General features: G+C 42.5%; 1 protein-coding gene across 2 annotated transcripts in view; it reads left to right on the plus strand.

The window, feature by feature from the left end:
* LOC138615978 (adhesion G protein-coupled receptor A1) overlaps positions 1-20,538 on the plus strand; it is a 174,119-nt gene that overhangs the window by 95,827 nt on the left and 57,754 nt on the right. Inside the window, exons 13-14 of one of the 2 annotated variants that reach the window (XM_069689899.1) lie at positions 18,223-18,433; positions 18,905-19,113. In XM_069689899.1, the coding sequence (XP_069546000.1) occupies positions 18,223-18,433; positions 18,905-19,113 (420 nt within the window). Of the gene's footprint in view, positions 1-18,222; positions 18,434-18,904; positions 19,114-19,464; positions 19,807-20,538 lie in introns of those variants that run through there. The other variant, XM_069689900.1, reaches the window with a different exon arrangement.

The raw sequence follows: 20,538 nt of genomic DNA on the forward strand, positions 1-20,538 counted from the left end.
AGCAATTTTATCCAGACAGGACAGACCTTTTTCTAAATTGTGGATATGTACAGTGCATCCGGAAAGTATTCACAGCGCTTCACTTTTTCCACATTTTGTTATATTACAGCCTTTTTCCAAAATGGATTACAATTTTTTTTTCCCTCAAAATTCTACACACAATGCCCCATAATGACAACGTGAAATACATTTTTTTGAAATTTTTGCAAATCTATTTCAAATCAAAAACAAAAAAATCACATGTACATAAGTATTCACAGCCTTTTCCATTACACTCAAAATTGAGCTCAGGTGCATCCTGTTTCCACTGATCATCCTTGATATGTTTCTACAACTTGATTGGAGTCCACCTGGTAAATTCAGTTGATTGGACATGATTTGGAAAGACACACACCGTCTATATAAGGTCCCACAGTTGACAGTGCATGTCAGAGCACAAACCAAGCCATGAAGTCCAAAAAATTGACGGAAGCCACTCCTCAGTAAAAGGCACATGACAGCCCACCTGGAGTTTACCAAAAGGCCCCTGAAGGACTCTCAGACCATGAGAAACTAAATTCTCTGGTCTGATGAAACAAAGATTGAACTCTTTGGCCTGAATGCCAAGCGTTATGTCTGGAGGAAACCAGGCACCGCTCATCACCTGGCCAATACCATCTCTACGGTGAAGCATGGTGGTGGCAGCATCATGCTGTGGGGATGTTTTTCAGCAGCAGGAACTGGGAGACTAGTCAGGATGGAGGGAAAGATGAATGCAGCAATGTACAGAGACATCCTTGATGAAAACCTGCTCCAGAGCGCTCTGGACCTCAGACTGGGGCGAAGGTTCATCTTCCAACAGGACAACGACCCGAAGCACACAGCCAAGATAACAAAGGAGTGTCTTCGGGACAACTCTGTGAATGTCTTTGAGAGGCCCAGGCAGAGCCCAGACTTGAACCCGATTAAACATCTCTGGAGAGATCTGAAAATGGCTGTGCACCGACGCTCCCCATCCAACCTGATGGAGCTTGAGAGGTCCTGCAAAGAAGAATGGGAGAAACTGCCCAAGAATAGGTGCCAAGCTTATAGCATCATACTCAAAAAGACTTGAGGCTGTAATTTCTGCCAAAGGTGCTTCAACAAAGTATTGAGCAAAGGCTGTGAATACTTATGTACGTGTTATATTTTCGTTCTTTATTTTTAATAGATTTGCAAAAAATTTGAACAAACTATTTTCACTTTGTCATTACGGGATATTGCGTGTAGAATATTGAGGAAAAAAATGAATTTAATCCATTTTGGAATAAGGCTGTAACATAACAAAATGTGGAAAAGTGAAGCGCTGTGAATACTTTCCGGATGCACTGTAGCTAGAAGACATTACCACTGAAACCACAAGATGATTGACAGACAGATGAGGCAACAGCAGCCGAAATAACTCACGTTTACCGCACCGTGCACTGAGAACACCCAATCATACAGGTTAGCAGACTGTGGTAGGAAGCCAGGAACATATGAAACAATTTACTCTGAGACTTTAGCATCCTTTTCTACTCACTGTATTTACTCAGCATGGGGGTTTAGAAAGCTGCATTCAAGTAAAAAAAAATGTCTTAGTCCTTCACAGGCAGACCGGTAACCTGCATCATCAATTGTGAGTTTTTATGTTCAAAGTTGGATAGCCATTAAAGTTGTAGACTACCTCTCAGCATTATCCCACGCACACTGGTCAACCTACTGAAGACCATCGTGCAATAAATGAAAGTTCCTGAAGAGCTGCCTTAGACCTTCTGTGATGTTTTTTACAAATCACAGAACTCAGATTGACTGACAAATGAACTATTGGTGAAGTAGTACTTTTAATGAACTAAAAATAAGATAAAAACCCAGTCAAGGCAGATAAAATGAGAATAAGGCCAAAGGACATGTGCACAGGAAAAGTAAAAATAAATAATTTGAAAAATGGTGACATCTGTGGACATCCTCTTAAAGGACCTGAAAATCAGTACTTAAAGTCAGGCTACTTAAAACGATGAGCATTAGGCAGGAAAATTGACTTTTAAATGAATTTGAGACCCCCTCACCCCACCCTCCCCCCCACATACACACATACGCTGCCGTGCTGGTCAATTCACTCTCCCTAATGACACCTTGATGATGGTGCTAACCTCTTTTGAAGAGAGCGGACGAAGCAGACTCGCTGCCATAAAGTGACCAATTAGCTCCCACCGCTGAGATCCGTGTAGCACAGACGCTGTGACACGGCGACGGTCGCTGGGTACAGGTGGCGGGCTCTTTAGTCTGATGGAACCGGAGATGGTCCGCAGTGGGAGCCCTGAGGTCAAAGGATTGCAGACAAACAGCTAGATAGTGTCTCTCTGAGGACAGAGGGGGCAGCAGCAATGAGCTTGTTGGTATAAATCACCCCCCCCCCCACACACACACACACACACACACACTCACTGCCAGTCCCTCCACCGTCTCCTCACCACAGCCAGTCGGACACAGGAGTGGAGAGTCAAGGTGGAGTACGTGTCGTCCCTCTCCACAGAAATAACGCGCTGTAAGTCCGTGCATACATTATGGTGTTTACTTATCTGTTGAATTCAAGGAGATCTCTCCGCATTCCTGCAAAACTTGTAGCTTTTGTCCGATGGATATTTTAGTTTTGTATAGTCCTAAAATATGTTTTAATTACAAAGGATCATATGTAATTTCTAAACTCATTTTCCTGATATGTCAAAATTAAAATATATATTACACCCGACCTAATTTAAATAGGTACTCAATTTAAAAAATGATTGTGTACAATTTATGTCTAAGTTCATCATAAGCACAAATATTTCACCCCTTTATTTCCTAACTTCTTTCTTTCTTCCTTATTACTCAGATGTTTGTCTCTGTAGGCGCCCGCAAATATTTTATTCATACGTCAGTATATATGACGTATGTACCATGTCTGGTATCATGATAAAGTAATACACCTGTTAGTCCTCCGCAGGATTTCAGGTCAGTGTCACATTTTGCCACGCCTACGCATGAAAACGACACACATGTATAACCATGATCGAGGAAGGAGGTCATGTGAAGTACAAACTAGGGCGGAGGTTGGGGAGTGTATGATGGGACAAGCACAAGACTTTCCTCCACGAGACTAGTGTTCAAGTCAGTAATGTAAATGCAGTAATGTGGATTTAGTTCAAGTAAGCTGGTTACGTTGAGTAAATTTCATACATTGATTAACTTCTATGATGTACCAGGGCTGTCACAAATTATTCAAAATTTGATCATTCATTTGAACGTAAATAACATTGGAGCTGTAATAACCCCTTTGAATTCAAATTTTACAGTCTATATGCACAGGAGATGTTTTGGAGTAGTTTTCCTTTCATCCAGCAGAGGGCCATCTTGCTAGTCCCAAGTGGTTTGAAGGCGAAACTGACCATATATAGGGGAGCTGGGGGGATTGAGCGGGGAACCCACTCGATCTGATTGGAAACCCGATGATAATACGTCCCGCCCACCAATATCCATAACCTGACTGCACCACAGCCCTGTCAATCAAACAGACACGCCCCCAAAAACTCAGGTTTTTTTAAGCTTATTTTATAGTACATGACGTGATTTTTTTTTTTTTTTCTGATGGATGGCCAGAAAACTAATAAGCAGGAGCGACTTTAGTTAGTAAAACCGAGATAACTTGCGGAGAAATGTTATTGACTGAAAATGTTATGAGACTAGTTGAATGGGAGTCAATGGAGCCAACCTCTAGCGGCACCCGGTGGTGTGACGTTGCCAGCCAATTGGACAGCGGAGACACCTCAGACCAGCGGAGCAATGTTAAGTTCACAGCCACTTCGACTGTCACTGTATGATTGAAAAGTGTGGTATAAAAGTATCATTGTGATACGTTAATGCAACTGATAAAAATGCAACTACAAGAAACGCGTGTGTGTGAGGGGGAGGGAGGGGGGTTGAAAATATTCAAATGAATTGCATTTCATTCTATATAAGTTTAAATGTCATTTTGGGAAAAGCGATGTGCATAACTCATACAGGTAGATACCTATTTTAACCCGAACCTCACCATTTCCTAAACCTTAATAAGTAGTTTTGGTTTCTAAACCTAAACAAATTGCACCCGTGTCACATTTAACCCAAACCACCGTCTTTTCCCTAAACCTATCCATGTGTTTTTTTTGTGCCTAAACCTGAGGCACGCAAAACACAAAACTGACACTGTATCCCCTCGTGGGCTGATGGGTAATGCCGGGTTGATACTAAATAATTTCGTAATCACTTTTCTGGTAACGTCACATGAATCTTTAAATATGTTATATTTAAGGACATGTTAATCACATGTTAGTGTATGTCACTTTGGCCTCGAAATAAAGTGTTCCCAAATTGTGGTGTTTTTAAACACTAGCTGGTACTCCTCAGTGGAAAACACCGGAGATATTTGCTCCCAAACTAAGCTGACGAGGTAAATCATTGATTGCTCAGTCGAACTTGGAACAACAGCAAAAATCATTGAAAAGCAATTGCTTCAAATCGCTTTTTCCTACCCTCTAAGCGGCTCTAAAGCCTGGATCAAGAATGACTGTTGCACACTGAAGGAAAAGTTAAGGGGGCGATGAGACAAAGGTCAGCCGCTTGTTAACACCATTACTTTGCTTGTTTCCTAATCAGGGTGAAAACAAAACTGTGATGAATGACTTCGCTCCCTCTCGCTCCCTCATCCTCCACCCTTTTGTGGTCACTGTGTACACTAAGTGCGGTGGCTAATAAGTCCCCATTAGTTTACATGGCTGGCTCCCAGCTAATCGCTTTTTTTAGACAGAATCTTCAAAGTGTGCCCTCTTGTCTGATGTTAATCTGGGCCAAGTGGAGGCTCTGGAGATGAATGAGCATGGGCAATGGTTAGATTGGCCCAAGTTAGCATTGATCCATCCAAATCATCTGTCTGCTCATTTCTCTAATGTGTTGTGGGTGACAGTGTAAAAACCTGATAAACTGACATCTAGCACAGACAGTATTATGTGCAGCCATTAATTATAGAAAGGGACCTTGGACCCTAGTCAAAGAAAAGTAAGCTGTTGCATTTGATTTTACATGTGCAGTAACAAATACAGAGTACACATAGAAATGTGCCAGATTTAATCATGAATAAATAAAATTAAAAAAACAGCTGTAATCTCCATCAGTCCCACCAAGACATACAACATAAATGGATTGTAGCTGTTTGGGAAACTTTCTGTTACACTTTCTTTATTTTGCATTATGATTTGTTAATCGTTGTTGTTGCTCATACTGGATGAAGACAAACATGATTAGTACCTCTCTAGAAAGGCTTAAACTAACAATTGATTTTAGTGTCTACCACTAATCTGCCAAATTGCTGAAATATTTGGGCTGAAAGTGTGAGAAAATGATTAACACTATCCATCACAGTTTCCTACAGCCCAAGTGTCTTGCTTCATCAAGCCAACCAGTCTGGTATCCCACCAAAGTAAACATTCCACCAATTAGTCCGCTCAATGATACCATGCTGGAGACACAAAAAAACAACGTGGTTAGGTGTAGGAAAAGACTGTACACTCATGTATGACCAGCTCGTTCTCGTTCCCAGGGTGTTAAATACTGCTGTTTTGCCAAAGCTCTTGGCGTCAGAGAGAAATGTTCAAGGTGCCTCTTGGTATCAGTGCTGTCATGACCCAAGTCAAAGAAGGAGTTCGAGTAAGAGTGATAAAGTCTGTGTTCGGAGGAGGACTGGGGTTATTGGATGGAACAAACACAGGACTTTCATACAGGAGATCAATGTTTGAGTCAACAAAAGTTATTTGTGGTTTTCTTTTAAGTAATGCAATTTACTTACCTAATACAACATACAGAACATACATTAAGTGACATAATATTGCTTAGGTCAAATTACTTCTTTAAACCCAAGCCATGATCTTTTCCTAATCCTAAACAGGTAGTTTTGGTGCCTTACCCTACCCAAATTGCAACCATGTCACATTGAACCCAAGCCATGACCTCTTCCTGAATCTAACCAAGTGTTTTTTGGTGCCTAGACCTAAGGCACATTACTTTCACGCCCAGGAAGGGCAAAACGTGACACTTTGACATGATACCGAGTTTGACCAACAGACTAACACCCAAATATATTCCGTTTATTTTCAGAGAACCAGAAACCTGCAAATATTCATATTTGGAACTGGGAAATGTAGTACCACCTTGGACCGTACTGGCTCAGTCACCAGGAATTAAGATATCACATGTAGGATTGAAGATGCTGACCATGTAATCCCAATACCTGTGGTTTGAGTCCAGCCCTTTTTCGCATAGCATTCTCCCGTCAACAATCCACTGTTGAGTCAACTAAAAATTCACCTGAAATTATTTAAAAAGAATCAGCTGTAGAATTGATGTTCTGTACACAGTGCCTGTCCCTCCATTTGGAATCTCATCTGGTATTTTAGGATACTTCTAAATCCCATGTCACGAGTTCAGACCACCCCTATCAGCACAAGGCTCAGGGCAGCATTTCCCTACAATTGTGCTGAACAGACAGTGGATTGACACCATCTTATTACCCCTGTTTAACAGATTAAATGGCTGTTGAATCACGTGCACGTCCCAGGAGATTTCATTTGCTCAATGTAAGCTCAGATCATCTTCTTTTTCTTTCATCTTAATAAGAGAATTGCGATTCCCATCATGACTATCACCATCGTGGTGTTGGAGTAATTGCTGCCTGCCTTATCGTTCTCATTGGAAGATTAACCTGATTGAAAAATACAGGCCTCCTTCTCTGCTTTTCACTACATATATGAGTCAATTGTCTTTGGTCCCACTGTAGCTGGAGGGGGGGTTGGGTTGACTATGGAATCGACCTTCATTGATCAAAACATGTAGGGGGATGGGGAAATCTGAACGGCAAGACCGAGCTGACTATGGTAATGCTTCAACAGATCGATTCAAATGATGTGCGTCCGAGGCACAAGAGTGCTCCAATGAATCCCCACCCTACTCTTTGCTTGCGGTGACGTCTTGGATTCCTCGGCATGACCAAGACTGGGAGACTTGTAGAGAATACAGAACAGCAGCTGTGTACAAATACCAAAACGCATTAAAAAAAAATGCAGACATTAAGTCAAGTTCATTAAATAGACATTTTTTTTACCATCACTTGAGAAAAAAAAAATCTGTTATGCAAAAATTTAGAATTAAATTGAAATCTATTTTCTAAGAATGAAATACTCACCAACTGTATACTTCAAACGAACAGTGCAGCATATGCTTCTTTGACTTTTTGCTAAGAGTTAAACAAGATGAATATCACATCCTTATTCTCATATACATCTAACAATAAGAAAAATCATCCAAAAAGTCCAAGACCGGAGGATAACCAGACCTGATCTTTACTTGATCTTTGATCATCAACACTGGCAAAAGCATGATGCAGACAAAGTGGGGCTCGGTCAAAGTTCTGGAGGTCACAAGCCAGTCTCACATCTATATCAAGTTCCAAGTTCAGACCAAAACTTCTGATTCAGTCTAAGTCAAGACCAACGAGTTTAAGTCAAGTCCTAGTCCTAAACCCAGATCTCACCAAGTCATTGTTCTTCTGTAGGCTGGTCTGCACTGCCAAATATTATTCTCTGTTTGATTGATTCTAAATAAATCTCTTGTCACAGGGTAATTCTCAACTAACTTTAATGTCTTGGGGAGGATATCAAGTTAAGACTTCAGTCTAAGTGAAGTCATGAGTCATTGGGCAAAAGTGAGTTGCTAGTCTGATTTATTTTTTTCATCAAGTATTGACGCAAGTCTGACTCAAGACCAAGATGTGTGTGTCACCATTATCACTGGGGATTTGCAGTTTTGAAGAAGCAGTAGCCTGAAAGGGAAAATCTGTGGATACCGTGACACTTTTGTTGTCATTGTCTGTCTTGTAAATGGATTCCATTAACCTACGTTGACTACCGTTAGTAGCCTCTGAAAAGAAGCAAAGCCTCAACTTTACCAGTAGATATTTTTTTCAAGCCACAGTAGTTTGAATAAACACACCCTTTTTTGGCTGGACATGTGGAGGCAAGAATTTTAATAAAGCTGATATATGACTAAGCACAGTGGGTGGAAGCTGGGTGGGTTTGGTGAATACAAGTATTCTTAGTTTCCTGACTCCATCCTGCTGATGTGTCTGTTCCTCTTCCCTTCTGTCTGTTCATGTGTGTGCCGTTAAAGACTGCACATGTCGATCATAAATGTACCCTGACAAGCAATAATATCAGACAGACAAAAAATATAGGGCCGTAATAAAGGCAGAGCTCACCTGGGAATGATTTTGTCTTTTTTTTTTGCCAGTGAGTTCATCATCAGCCTGGTGAGATAAAGATGACCACCAAAGCCATTACAGTTTTATTTGGTGCAGCTGAAGGATTAGTGGGAAGGGATTAATATGGTAAAAGGAGGACATAAATACACAGCAGTCTCCTTCCCTCTTCCTCTATTGCTTTAATTTCCCTCCCAGATCTGTTAGATTTGCCCCGGCGATGCCCAAGGGCATTTTCCAAGCAAGGAGTTTAAATGCAGAGGGAGAGAATGGGCCATTAAAGACGATCACATCTCTGGACATTTCTAATGGTAGCTTAAATACATTACCGCCAAGTCATACCTCCTTGTTCATTTTCACATATTCACGTCCCAAATTGCTGTGTTGGTTAGCAAAATGGATTTTCAATTAAACGCTTAACACCTTTTTAACCACACAGCAGCACCTGATTGTTCTTAATGTTATTACAGGCTGCATGCTTTCAAGATGATTTGCCATGTAATGTTCTTAATGCATTATTTTCCTTTAACATACAGCGTTGCGTGATGAATTCCATGTAGTTGTGTTTGTTTTAGCTGACAGAAAATGTGTGTGTGTGTGTGTGTGTTTTGATCGGTTCGCTGCCTCCGTGCTGCAGGATTTAGCTGGAAGCGGTCAGCTCGTTGCATCATCCGCCGCGTTGATGGGCCCCATTATGCTGTTTAGACATGTGTGCATGGATATGATTCATCTCCAAAGCTTTTGTGCCGTCTCCTCAGCATGATTTGTCTTTGCTATGCGGACAGCGGCAACCCCTCGACCCCTCCTGGCATCTCACAACAGCAGGTGTGCGGCGGTTAGATGTGAGAGCATGCAGCTTCACGCCACTGTGTCGGAGAAATCCTACAGAGCCACCGCCTGTGTTGAATCCTCATTAATGAGCTCTCAGACCACTCTATATGTTACGTCATCATGCTCACAAGAAAATTTAATATTTACACATTCCTCGGAATGATCAAATCCCATATAAAAATGTCATTAAGTCTGCTTGTTTCAAAATCTTTGAAATCTTAACAGTTAGGTGTCTGCTAAAGAGGCGGTTGTGAAGGTGGTTAATCATGTTCCCATGAAGAGGTCTGCAGCCAGAAAAATCCCACTGTAGCATGTTATACTCTGGTTTTGCTGATGAATGACCTCCAGTTCCCCTCCGTCATGCATATCCATGCACACCCGTGTTGATGTAAAGCCACGTATCATATGAAGCACTATAGCTAGCGCGCTACTCTGCCACTGTGGAGGGAAATTGTTAAGTCACACAGATTAATAAGCAGGTTTCCATGGAGACAGTTAGACCGCACTAGCTATACCTGTTTGCTGCTGAATCATAAATTCAGAAACATATCTCAGTGGTTCTTACTATCAGTTAATACACACTGTATATCACGGAGAGGAGGCATGTTACACACTTCACATCTGTGTATCTGCATGTGTTTGTGTTGCAGCAATCGGATTCATCAACTGATCCTCAACTGTTAGGGTTACACTCTGCAAATTATTTCATTCCAGTTAATTAGTTCACCTTTGCACCTCAAACTGTTTGACGGCACACATTCATGAGATCAATACTTGGCCCCAGCTTGGCAAAAAAAGGAGAGAATGTCATAAACACAGCATGCACGAAAAATCAAATAGCAACAGAAAAAGTAATTGAATGATTCAATCTGCGCGACGCGCACACACCAGCTCACATTCATTTCACCTCCGAGCCGAATCTCAAATTACAATCTGAAAAGGCCCAAAGAGACCGCATTTGTTCTGCACCCCGCCTTCCCCCCCTCACCCCCACCACCTCCCACACCCCCATCTCTCTCTCTTCAAATGGAGATCTACTTTAATCACATTGTTCAAGTGGAATGCACACTTTCTGTTTAAATCTACAATCGTCCAGGAGACAGACGAGTTGTGACATTTGATATCAGTGCAGAACACTTGTTTCTGCCTTACGACGCAGTGTGTTTGAAATCATACCATCTGACAGGTGGAACAGAAGTGAGAACTCTATTAATGAATTAGTGACCTAACACGACCTTGATTGTATCGCTGTCTTGTCCTTTTATGCACTGGACCGATGACCCAAAAATAAGTAAAGGCTAATCTGGGAGTAATTAAAAAAACAGATCCTACATGTATTAACCTAAGGGGGAACTTGTACATTTATCCCGCTGGGTCCGTCCAAATAGAAAGGACAGGACCCTGTGGCGTAATCCAAAATTATGTCTCTGTCTCACCTCCCGGGCAGCGCCAGCACACCCACTTTGTGTGATAGCCAACTGTTATTGCTGCACCAAATGACTGCCCATTAATCCTGTGTCCCTACCCGGCAGCTGAATCAAACTTGAGAAGCGTGATGGAGAAAATGTGCTGATAGTAAAGCACGATCTGGACCAACTCCAAAGGGACCACACATCCTATTGTGTGAATCTGTTACTCAGGTACAAATGTATATTGTTATGGACAGGACGCTGACTCTATTCTTGGAATTCCAGTCATGCCAACTCAGTCTTCTTCACAAGCAGGCCAATTATAACTCATTGAGCAGTATTCAGGCCGAGCATGTTGGTGAATAAACAGGTAATGAATGGTTTAAAGTGTGAATGAATACATGAATAGATAAAAGGCGATGGGTTTTTGTCATTGGCTTCTTCTCTAGACGCTTGCTGGCGAGTCGTTTCTTCACCTGGCATGGACAAGAATATGAATGTTATTTATTTAATGACGCATCCAAGCCTTTGCTCTCACTGCTCATTAACCCTGAGAGAACACAGACACAGATGTTATGTTTTCAATATCCATTTCCGACTAAACTACTCAGTGAGCTTCCTGAAAAACATTTTTGTATTTTGGTTATTTTCTGGATGATTCATAATTTCAATTGTGTTTTTTCTCCTTACAAAAAAGACAAAAAACGATTCAAAAATAGTTTATTAAAAACTCTGACTTACTCTGGTATCTAGGGCTATTTGTGCAAGACTAGGAAAACAAAATTACAGAGGCTATTATCTTGTCTCTCTGAGACTGACAGAGAGCAGCTGTGCAAGTAGCATACAGAAAGGGCAATGCTACCCCTGTAATATTTGTGGCTGAGTAATTCTAGGTAATGCTGTGGATTGATTGTTTCCAGCATTTGAGCAAAGCACAAATTTTCTTATTATAAAATGTTAGCACTTCTGTATATTCCTTCCACTGGTGCACTGTCTGGCTACAGGGTGACACTTGAAAGTAATGCAGCTAATGTTAGTTAACTAACTTGCTAACATCCAAACCCCTGCTTTAATTCTACTGTTGCTTTATGGTGCTTTCACATCTACATTATTTGGTCCAGAACTTCAGACCTTTCAGTTTTTGCTATACCAGAATAGAAGGTGTCTCTGACCACAGTCCAGACAAATGGATCAAAATTTGTTCCGACCAAAAGATGGGATCTCAGTCCAGATCAAATTGAACCAAATTTGGATTCCTCTGTAGTGCGAGAGCAGTTTTTGACTGGTTTGGACTTTCGGTCCAATTACAGGAAGTTGATGCACATGAGAGAAAAGTGTTCAACTGTAGTTTGGTCCGACAATTAAATCAAGTCAACTTTAAAAATGCATAAGGATGACAAAACTTGTCACTTATTTTCTGAGGAAAAAAAGCTAATGCCATGATACTAATAGTATTATGGCAATGCAATGAATCCATTTATATATTTTGCTCGAGTTTAACGGAAATGTCTACCAACCAAATTGACAACACGTTGACCTCAGACACACGCTCTCTGCAAACCTATCAATGTCAAATATAGGGAGACGCAGCCCATATAGGTGATGATGACAGGACGTAAGTATGTTAGAAAAAGTTCTTTGGTGCACTTTAGTGCAAACCAAACCTACCTAGATCAAATGTAAACAATGTAACAAAAAACGTGAACCTTGGTCCGGACTTTCAGGTGTGAAAACACTGTTCGTCCGAGGTTCTGGAGATGGTTTCACACAGCACTGTGATCTGTTTGCATTATTCCTTTCAAAGCAAAACTATTTAAGTGTGTTTGACGGACAAAGCTCCAACCTATCTCCAAGTTATCTCAAAGGAAATGTGACAGCTTCTGTTATTGTCAAGACTCCAGAGAAGTATTTTTTGTTGTATGCTGGTTTCAATCTTAGTATTTTTTTCAAAAATTCCAATTAATTTGATATATTGCCCTGCCTGCCTTTTGAAATATAATTGCCCTGTAGTTTCATTTATATCAGATTGAAGTGCTTTTATTTTCCAAGCAAGCCAACCGGAGAGCAAACTTGTCATCAGAAGGAAGTATTTTTAAGTCAGTGTGTGAGTTCAACTGGAATGGAGGTGTAATCTAAAGATCAACCATGAAGTCAAATTCCTCTCAGAGCCATGAAGATTGAATTTTTATTAAAGATTTCAACATCTCTTTTCCAAGCTACAGAAGTCCTCAAGGTATCTAACCATGCGGATAGTTTGGGTTTTCTCTCTCCAGGTTTTGACAAATACCAAAATGGAATATCTACCACCGCTTGAATACACTGGTACTTTGCTGTGAGCGGTTAAAGTGGATTTACAGTTCATTGTTAAAGGGGTTAATCCACAGCTTACCCACAGAGCCGCACTAGCTCTGCCATGGCCTCCTCAAAAATTTACAGCGATTGCATGGCAGTAGTCTCAATAATGAGGCAAGGAAAAATACTATTTGTTAACAGGATATGCATAGCTCAACATTGCTTACTATCACAGAGAAAATGAAAGACTTTAAACCCAGTTACTGAGGGAAATGAAGCACGATATGGCGGCCAGAGTTACTTTTCTGCAGGTAGCTCTGGCTCCGGAGCTGCATGTTTCTGATGCCCACTAACCTGCCCAATCTTTATTGTGTATTGTTTCTCTATGCTGTTCCCTATGCCCTCACCCCATACTATAGAGGCAGACATCCGCCCACCTTTGAGTCTGGTTTAGTCTGAACTTTCTTCCTGTTAAAATGGAGATTTTCCTCCTCACTGTCGCCTGGTGCTGCTCAAGGGGAACCGTTGGGTTTCTTTCTATAATATCTTAAGGTCTTGACCGTATGTGAAGTGCCCTGTGATTACTTACTGTATGTTGTGATTTGTTGCTCCATGAAATGGAATTGAATTGATGCATTCATCTGTTTTTGGAGTGACAGTGCTGTCAGAGGGTGAAATCTGATGGAAACATCAGGCTACCGTTAATTCTTCTTTTCAAAGATGAATCCAGATTTAAGTGAGTGAGCATCACAATTATTTTCTTTTCTTTTCATGGATATTGCTACTTTTTGACACTTACAAAATAAGATTATGTCCTCATTCTTAATTAGGCAAACAAAGCTGTTATTGGATTTATTTTCTATCCATGGCAATCAACCATCAATGAACACAATACCAACAGCTCTATTTGAATCACTGGAAACATGTATTTATTTATGATAATTAAAAGGTGTTGAACCAGGCTAATACAATAATGGTCAATGTAACTCCATTTGTGGTGCTCACACCATTAAACATTACATTTTTATTGGATAAGCTTGTGTCCATGTTGGACAATTTTGCACCCAGAGATGTACATCCAGCACCAAAGTAGAGTGTTACACAGGAAGTAGTGTGCCCTGAGTTTGTGTCCTGCCACAGACCTGCGATTGACATTCTCCGTTTATATTAACAGTAAAAACGTAACTGCTTGGAGTTGACTTGGAGGAATAAAATTGTGTTTTTCTTTGTGTACTCACATTGTTTCTCATCTTTGCACTGCTGCTTTAAAAATCAGGAAGCATTACTGAGTCACAGTCCTGTTTGACTTCACTTTCATGTTGGCTCCACTGACGTGGCAACAAGAAACTGATGAGCCAAACTCTTAACTGGGCAGTGATATATTGCAGAGACTCATGTATTTGCTGGGAATCTGTGAATTTCCCCTCTAAGATCAGTTCTGTCTCATCGACTCAGCTCTTTGTGGCTCGTTATCAGTCGCCCTGCAGCTATTTTATTTGTTAAGCTTTTTTTTACACACAATGAATCCGATAATTTATAATCCACAATTTGCCTTTCAATCAAACAATGTTGTCCATCTGTTGTAGCCTTTTAAATATTTTTTTGTTAAGGCACAAACCTTGTGATGTGACAGTTTGAGTCAGCGCTGACTGAGGAAAGTGTAGCTGACAGCTGAAGCACAGCTCAGCCTCTCCAAAGAGCCTCATTTCCTGTTTCAAATCTGCTCAAATGCCACCCTCCACTCCTCCAATACAACAACCCATCAAGAGGAAACAGATTCCTGTTGGCATGACAACCATGTCGGCCTGTGCTTAATTTCTCTTGATAAGTAATGCTAACAATGCTGGAACATAAAAACGCCCATGAGGAGAACACCTTTTTAAGCTGTGAGCTTGACAATCACTTCTGTGGAATTATGCCTCCCTTGTTTATGTTTTTCATGTCAGGCGGTACAAATATGTTCAGACCTTGAAATGAGCTCTGGCAGCAGCCGGGTTTGCAAGTTGTTTTTTTTGTTGTTGTTTTTTGTTTTTTGTTTTGCTAAATGTTGCTTGCGAGCAAACTGTGATTTATTTTGAGACTCAAACATCGCGGGTAGAAACGACCCCCTGAAGTCTCCTGATGTCTACCTATTTGTCATGGTCATTGTGCCTTTGACCACGTCTGCGCTGACAGGACTGCCAATGATTACCAAAAAAAAAATTATGCAAATCTCCCATCGTGCTCGTCAGCAGTTCTTCTCGACTGGGGCAGAGCTCAGCAAGCTGCCCTTTGAGCTAAATTCATTTCATTGAGTTCATTTTCAAGTTGCCGCCTGCGCAAATAAATACATTTATCTCTCCCACAGATGTATCTACAAAGGCACAGAGCTGTAGCCAAGCACTTTCTAATTTTGGATTATACAGTACAAAACACTTACTGCCTTCCTTAATTTCCACCTCTTTGTTTAAGCACATTCAACAGTAATCCCCCTGTGAAGTGGAGAAGCTGTGTTTAAGCGCAATGTTTATGCTGTGATTTGGTGGCTGCCCCAGGTCAAACACAGCTGTTGTGCTTTGCCCTGCAGGCTGTTTTTGCAGCTTTTGTGCTTCTATCAAACAAGGTTGTGCATCAAGGAGAAGGTGGGAGGAGGATAGAGGGAGGTGGACGGGGAGGGGAACAGCCTGAAATACCAGGTGACTGCTGACATTCACCTGTATGCCCTCTGTAAGGGAAAGGCATAAGCAGGGAGGAGGGGAGCCATCCTGAGGCTAGAGCGAGAGACGGGGGTGGGGGGGTGTGTGATTAAGGTTACTAAGGCTACAGCATGCTGCCCCTGCTCGAGAGGGGAGGGGCTTGGAGGAAGGTCAGGCAGCGGAGGTACAACCAGCTAAATCAACTCTGAAGAGTGAGGTCCCCGGAGGCGTCGGGGTTGAGGAAATGTAGCTGTTTAGGTTGCTCAGGAGGAACATAGATTGTTGCTTAGAATGGGACCTTGTGCACGCTGTGGCTTATAGCACACCCTCTGGGCCGTAAATCCCTTTGATACGCCACATAAAAGAGGATAAAAGATGTAGAAAGAGATGAGGAGACAAGTGTACGAGATAAGATTTCTTTTTGTAGGTTGTACGCTTTGAAAACATTTCCCCTGGGGGATGGAGGTCACCTGGCATCCGCATACGTAAGGGCTCCTTTTCCAAATAGCGTGCCCAGGGCCCGACTTTAACTCTCTCTCCCAATTGTCACCTCGGCTCAAATCCTCTCCGACTCTCTCCCTGATGTCTGTATCCTGTGACGTCTCGGAAACAGACTGCCAAGCTTAAGCTGCTCGGAGAAAGGAAATGATGCAACATAAATTTCAAGGCAAGGATTCTCTGTCTTTCTTCCTCTCCCCACAGAATCACACACACACACACACACACACACACACACACACACACACACACACACACACACACACACACACACACACACACACACACACACACACCGCAGGATGGAAATCAATAGCCTTTCAAGAGTGAGTCAATGCAGAAACAAATAGCCAACAGAGCTGATGCTGTAAAATCACCACCGGCTCCTCACACGTGGCGGCTCTAATGTAAAGGAACTGTGCTTAAGCACGCCGTTGCTCTGTGTCACCTCTGTGAAATTATTTTCCAGGATAATAGAAGGAGGATCAAAACAAAACTGAGACTCTTCGGGGGCCACGGAGCCTGTCATCACAAGGGCACCTACATTAAAAAAAAAAAAAAAAAAACACCGGAGCTATAGCTAACATAAGAATGGACAAAGGAGCTCCTGATTAACTTGATTAAGAAATTTGGCCACCTTCCTCCTCCGCATCGATTAGGCTGAACGTTTGACTAAGCAGCTCCCCATTAACTGTAAGGGCACTTTATGGGCATCCACATTTATCTCGGACAGGAAGCTTCCCTCCCCTCTAGGTTCAAAGTGCTGATCCTCTCACGCTGGACGGCGACGTGATTGAAAGCCGAGCAGAACGGGCTTCATTTGGGAGGCGAGCACCCAGTCCGTTATCCTTATTATGAACATGTATCATGGCCCGACTGGTTATCATTCTCCATTAGGGTCACCCGCTGAATAAAAATGCAGGGTCGCTGTAATTCACTCCTTCCTACAAATCAGTTCATGGTGCAGAAATCCATTAATGGCCTTAGGTGTTATGTTCTTTTGAAATAACACTTTTGTGTGACCACTTCAAATCAGCAGCAAAGACATCAGTTTGTTTTCCACACTTAAGTGCTCCATACCCCGATGAAGGTCACTGACCAGAAGGTTAGCACTTTTCTGAATAAATCACGCCTGAGAAAATGTCTGCACAAGCCTCTCAACATGTTTATTTGCTTTTGCAAGCCCATAGGTCCCCTCTGTTTTTTTATACATTAAATATTGAATTGGTAAGAGCTGCTGCAGTCATACCGGCTGATGGATTTAAGTGTGTGGTCACACATGTACTGCAGGGTCCTGTATATGCTGACGGTGGCTCTTTGGAAGCGTTTTTTTTATGATTAAACTTGATTTTTGGCTCTGCCTGTCTTGTCCTCAGTGAGTCAGTCCGTCACTGGTCCGCACATCCTTGAGCAACATTTCTGTCCACCAGGGGCATCGAGTCAATAAACCCCCAGCTGTGCCAAAGTTCCTGCAGCTGTTATCATGCAGCTTAAAAAACAAAAAAGGCTGCTTCTTGATTTGAGCTCAGGATTTCTTGGGACCTGGTAGGCAGATAATTTTGACTGCTAATATATTATTTGTTCAGAATGTAAAATGATCAGCTTCAGGTCATAACAGATCAGAGGGAGTGGGGATCTTGAATGCAACTCTGGTGGGGTTTTGAGGAGGGTTGTATGGCTGCACATGTTTGTTTTTTTCCCCCCCTTGCAGTTACAGCAATGAAAATCAAGTTAACAGGACAGAATAAGTTTGGATTCACTGGGGCTCAAACATGGCGAGTTCCTGCACTTTGACATTCCCAACCCACGCGTTTTTCCCAGAACTTCCTTTTTTGCCCAAACCTCGCCAGGGATGTTTTTTTCGAGGTTCTTTGGTTTTTATAGTCGCTGAAAAAGAAGATAAAGTCAGACCGGTTGTCTCTTTAAATCAAGCTGCAGTGTTGATGTGCCCTCAAGCTGAAATGGTAAGAACCATTTCCACCTCTGCGGCAGGGAGCCTGACCAAATAGGCGCACTAGAGCGCTTCAAACGCGATTCTCATTCCCTTGGTCACTTGTGGTCTATGGTCGCCTCCACTCCTGGAGAGGAAAGCAATTTGTCAGTCTTTTTTCCTATTGGAGTTTTTGTTCCCCAGCGCATCTCGGAGACATATTTAATTTTTATTTTCCTCTCTCTTTTTTTTTTGTTCATTCCGCAGAACTCAGTGGCAGTCGCCTCAATCCATTTACCGCTGGCTGGTACGCCTATCTCCTCCTCTGCGTTGCAATCTGTTGATAACTCCACTTGCAAGCTGCAGTTTATTGTGTTTCGCAATGGGAAACTCTTTCCTTGCACGGGGAATTCGTCAAATCTCGCGGATGATGGAAAGCGTAGGAGCGTTTCAACACCAGTTGCTTTCACCAAATTAGGTAAGAGGAAATCCATTTTTATCATCATGCCTATGATGTCAACGCTGCACTGTGCTGCCGACACGGACTACATGCTTACACACGCACACGCAGTCACAGTCTATCAGTTTGTTCTGCGCAACATGTTGGCACACAGGCTTCTGTGTGTTCCCAAAAATAAACACAAACTCTGTTGTTGTTTATTCATGTTAATTAAAGAAATCAGATCTCAGCGCGTCTCGCTGCTGCATTCTGCCTGAAAAGAGACTGTTGTAGGTCCCTATTTAAGATGAAAGTTATCAGCAACACTTCACACAACAGTCTGTCAGCCGCAGTTAACTGTCTGACACTGATCCAGGTAACGCTAGGGTACATGTGTGTGGTGTGCATACAGGAGTTTGTGAGCCCAGGTCCATGCCTTTTATTTCGTGCCATAGCACTTAGAGACTTTCCACTTCGTTTCCTTTACTGAATGTGTTGCTTTTCTTGCAGATGGGTGCAGCCTCGGGAGCGCCGTGCACTCCGTTACTATTGCTTTCAGGCACTTCGCACTGGGTGTAGACCCCACCGCAGCCTATTGGGATTTTGACCTGCTGGATGGACACGGTGGCTGGAGGGCAGAGGGCTGCCACATAACAGGCTCCGGGGGCAACACGACCACCATTCATTGCACCCATCATAATAACTTTGCTGTGCTAATGGTGAGTAGTCTACTATGTGGTACCAGTGTCATTCATTTCACCATGACCCCACATAATGTCTCTCCCACTGCTTAGGCCCCTATTATGGATCAAATGCATCCTTTTTTTTTTTTTCCCACCATGGAATAGATGGAGTCACGTGTTTTAAGAAGCACTTCATGCAGGGACCTTTAAAAGCTTCCTTTTATTGTTGCTCCTCAGCAGAGGGAAAAGGATGTCAAATACGCTACGGGGATTTATTGGCTTTGGAGTATGCGCCACGCTAAATTCCCCCCCCTGTATCCTGGAAATGAGAAGTTGCGTGTGTTGTATAGTCTGCCACCTTTTTCCAAAAAGCAGCACAGCAGCTGAAATAGACGCGATGCTCAAGTGAAGGAGCGCCTTGTCAGGAGCTATTCGCCTCCGAGCGCAAGTGGTGTGCTAATTGGTTGCAACCATCCGCCGAGCAAAAATGTTGGACTGTAAGGCATAGCATCGTTCTCCTGTGTCGCTCAAGTTGGTCTCGACGCCGCCGAGATGCCTTCTCCCGACGACGTCCCCCTGTTCAAATTGATTTCATGAGGATAATACCAAAAGCGCAATGGCATCGCATCGCCCAGTCGCTCCATAGAGCCGCTGCGCCTGGTCCGCTTTTTTGGATGAAAAGAAATCCTCCGGATGTTTACCGAAGAGTGGGATTCGTTAGACTGGGAGGTCAGTTCTCAGTAGCGCATGAAAAGTGTTGTGCTTGAGATGTTCGGTTGCTTTCCGAGTTGCCTTTTTTTTTTTACCTGCATATTTTATGAAGCCGCTGTTCAATTCCGTTGTTGTTCGTGTGTGGAAATAAGCGAGAGGGGAAAAAAAAAAAAAAAAAAAAGAGCCGCATAGGAATGGGAAAGAGTGGGGTACAGAGGGAAAGGCACATAGAAAAACGGCGTGGTGTGCTCAGAGGGGCAGAGCGGGGTGTCTGTGGAGAATACTAAGCTGTTGTCAGATGGAGAGCAGATGTCAGATTGTCATTGTGCATGTATTTTTCTATCAAACACGGGCTTGGGGAGGCGCGCCGTCAATGGGCACCTTGTGGCTGCCAGAAAATGAAGCTAGATCGGCGTGTTTGTCAAATATCCTGGCAGCAGATTGATGATTTGAACTTCAAGGCACGTCCGACAAGTAGAAGGTAGTCATAGTGATGGTGGACAGTCGTGACGGGAATGTCCACATCGTGGTCTAAATGTGAGCGTTTTGCGCCGGGGATTGCGCGTCTACTAATGCAGTCACCACACCCGCATGGTCTCTGCAGTGCCCGAGAAAAAAGACCCTTATTTACGGACTTGTGACATCATTCTCTTCTTGGCCTCATCTAAAACACTCTTATGTTGCAACAATGATCGTTTTACAGCTAAGGGCTTCTGCAAGTATAGAACCTGTTGCATAATCGTTTCATGT

Source organism: Brachyistius frenatus, unplaced genomic scaffold (assembly GCF_029030835.1).
Source record: "Brachyistius frenatus isolate BFR_SWC_R1_liver_20210118 unplaced genomic scaffold, ASM2903083v1 Contig_8, whole genome shotgun sequence".
Classification (NCBI taxonomy): domain Eukaryota; kingdom Metazoa; phylum Chordata; class Actinopteri; family Embiotocidae; genus Brachyistius; species Brachyistius frenatus.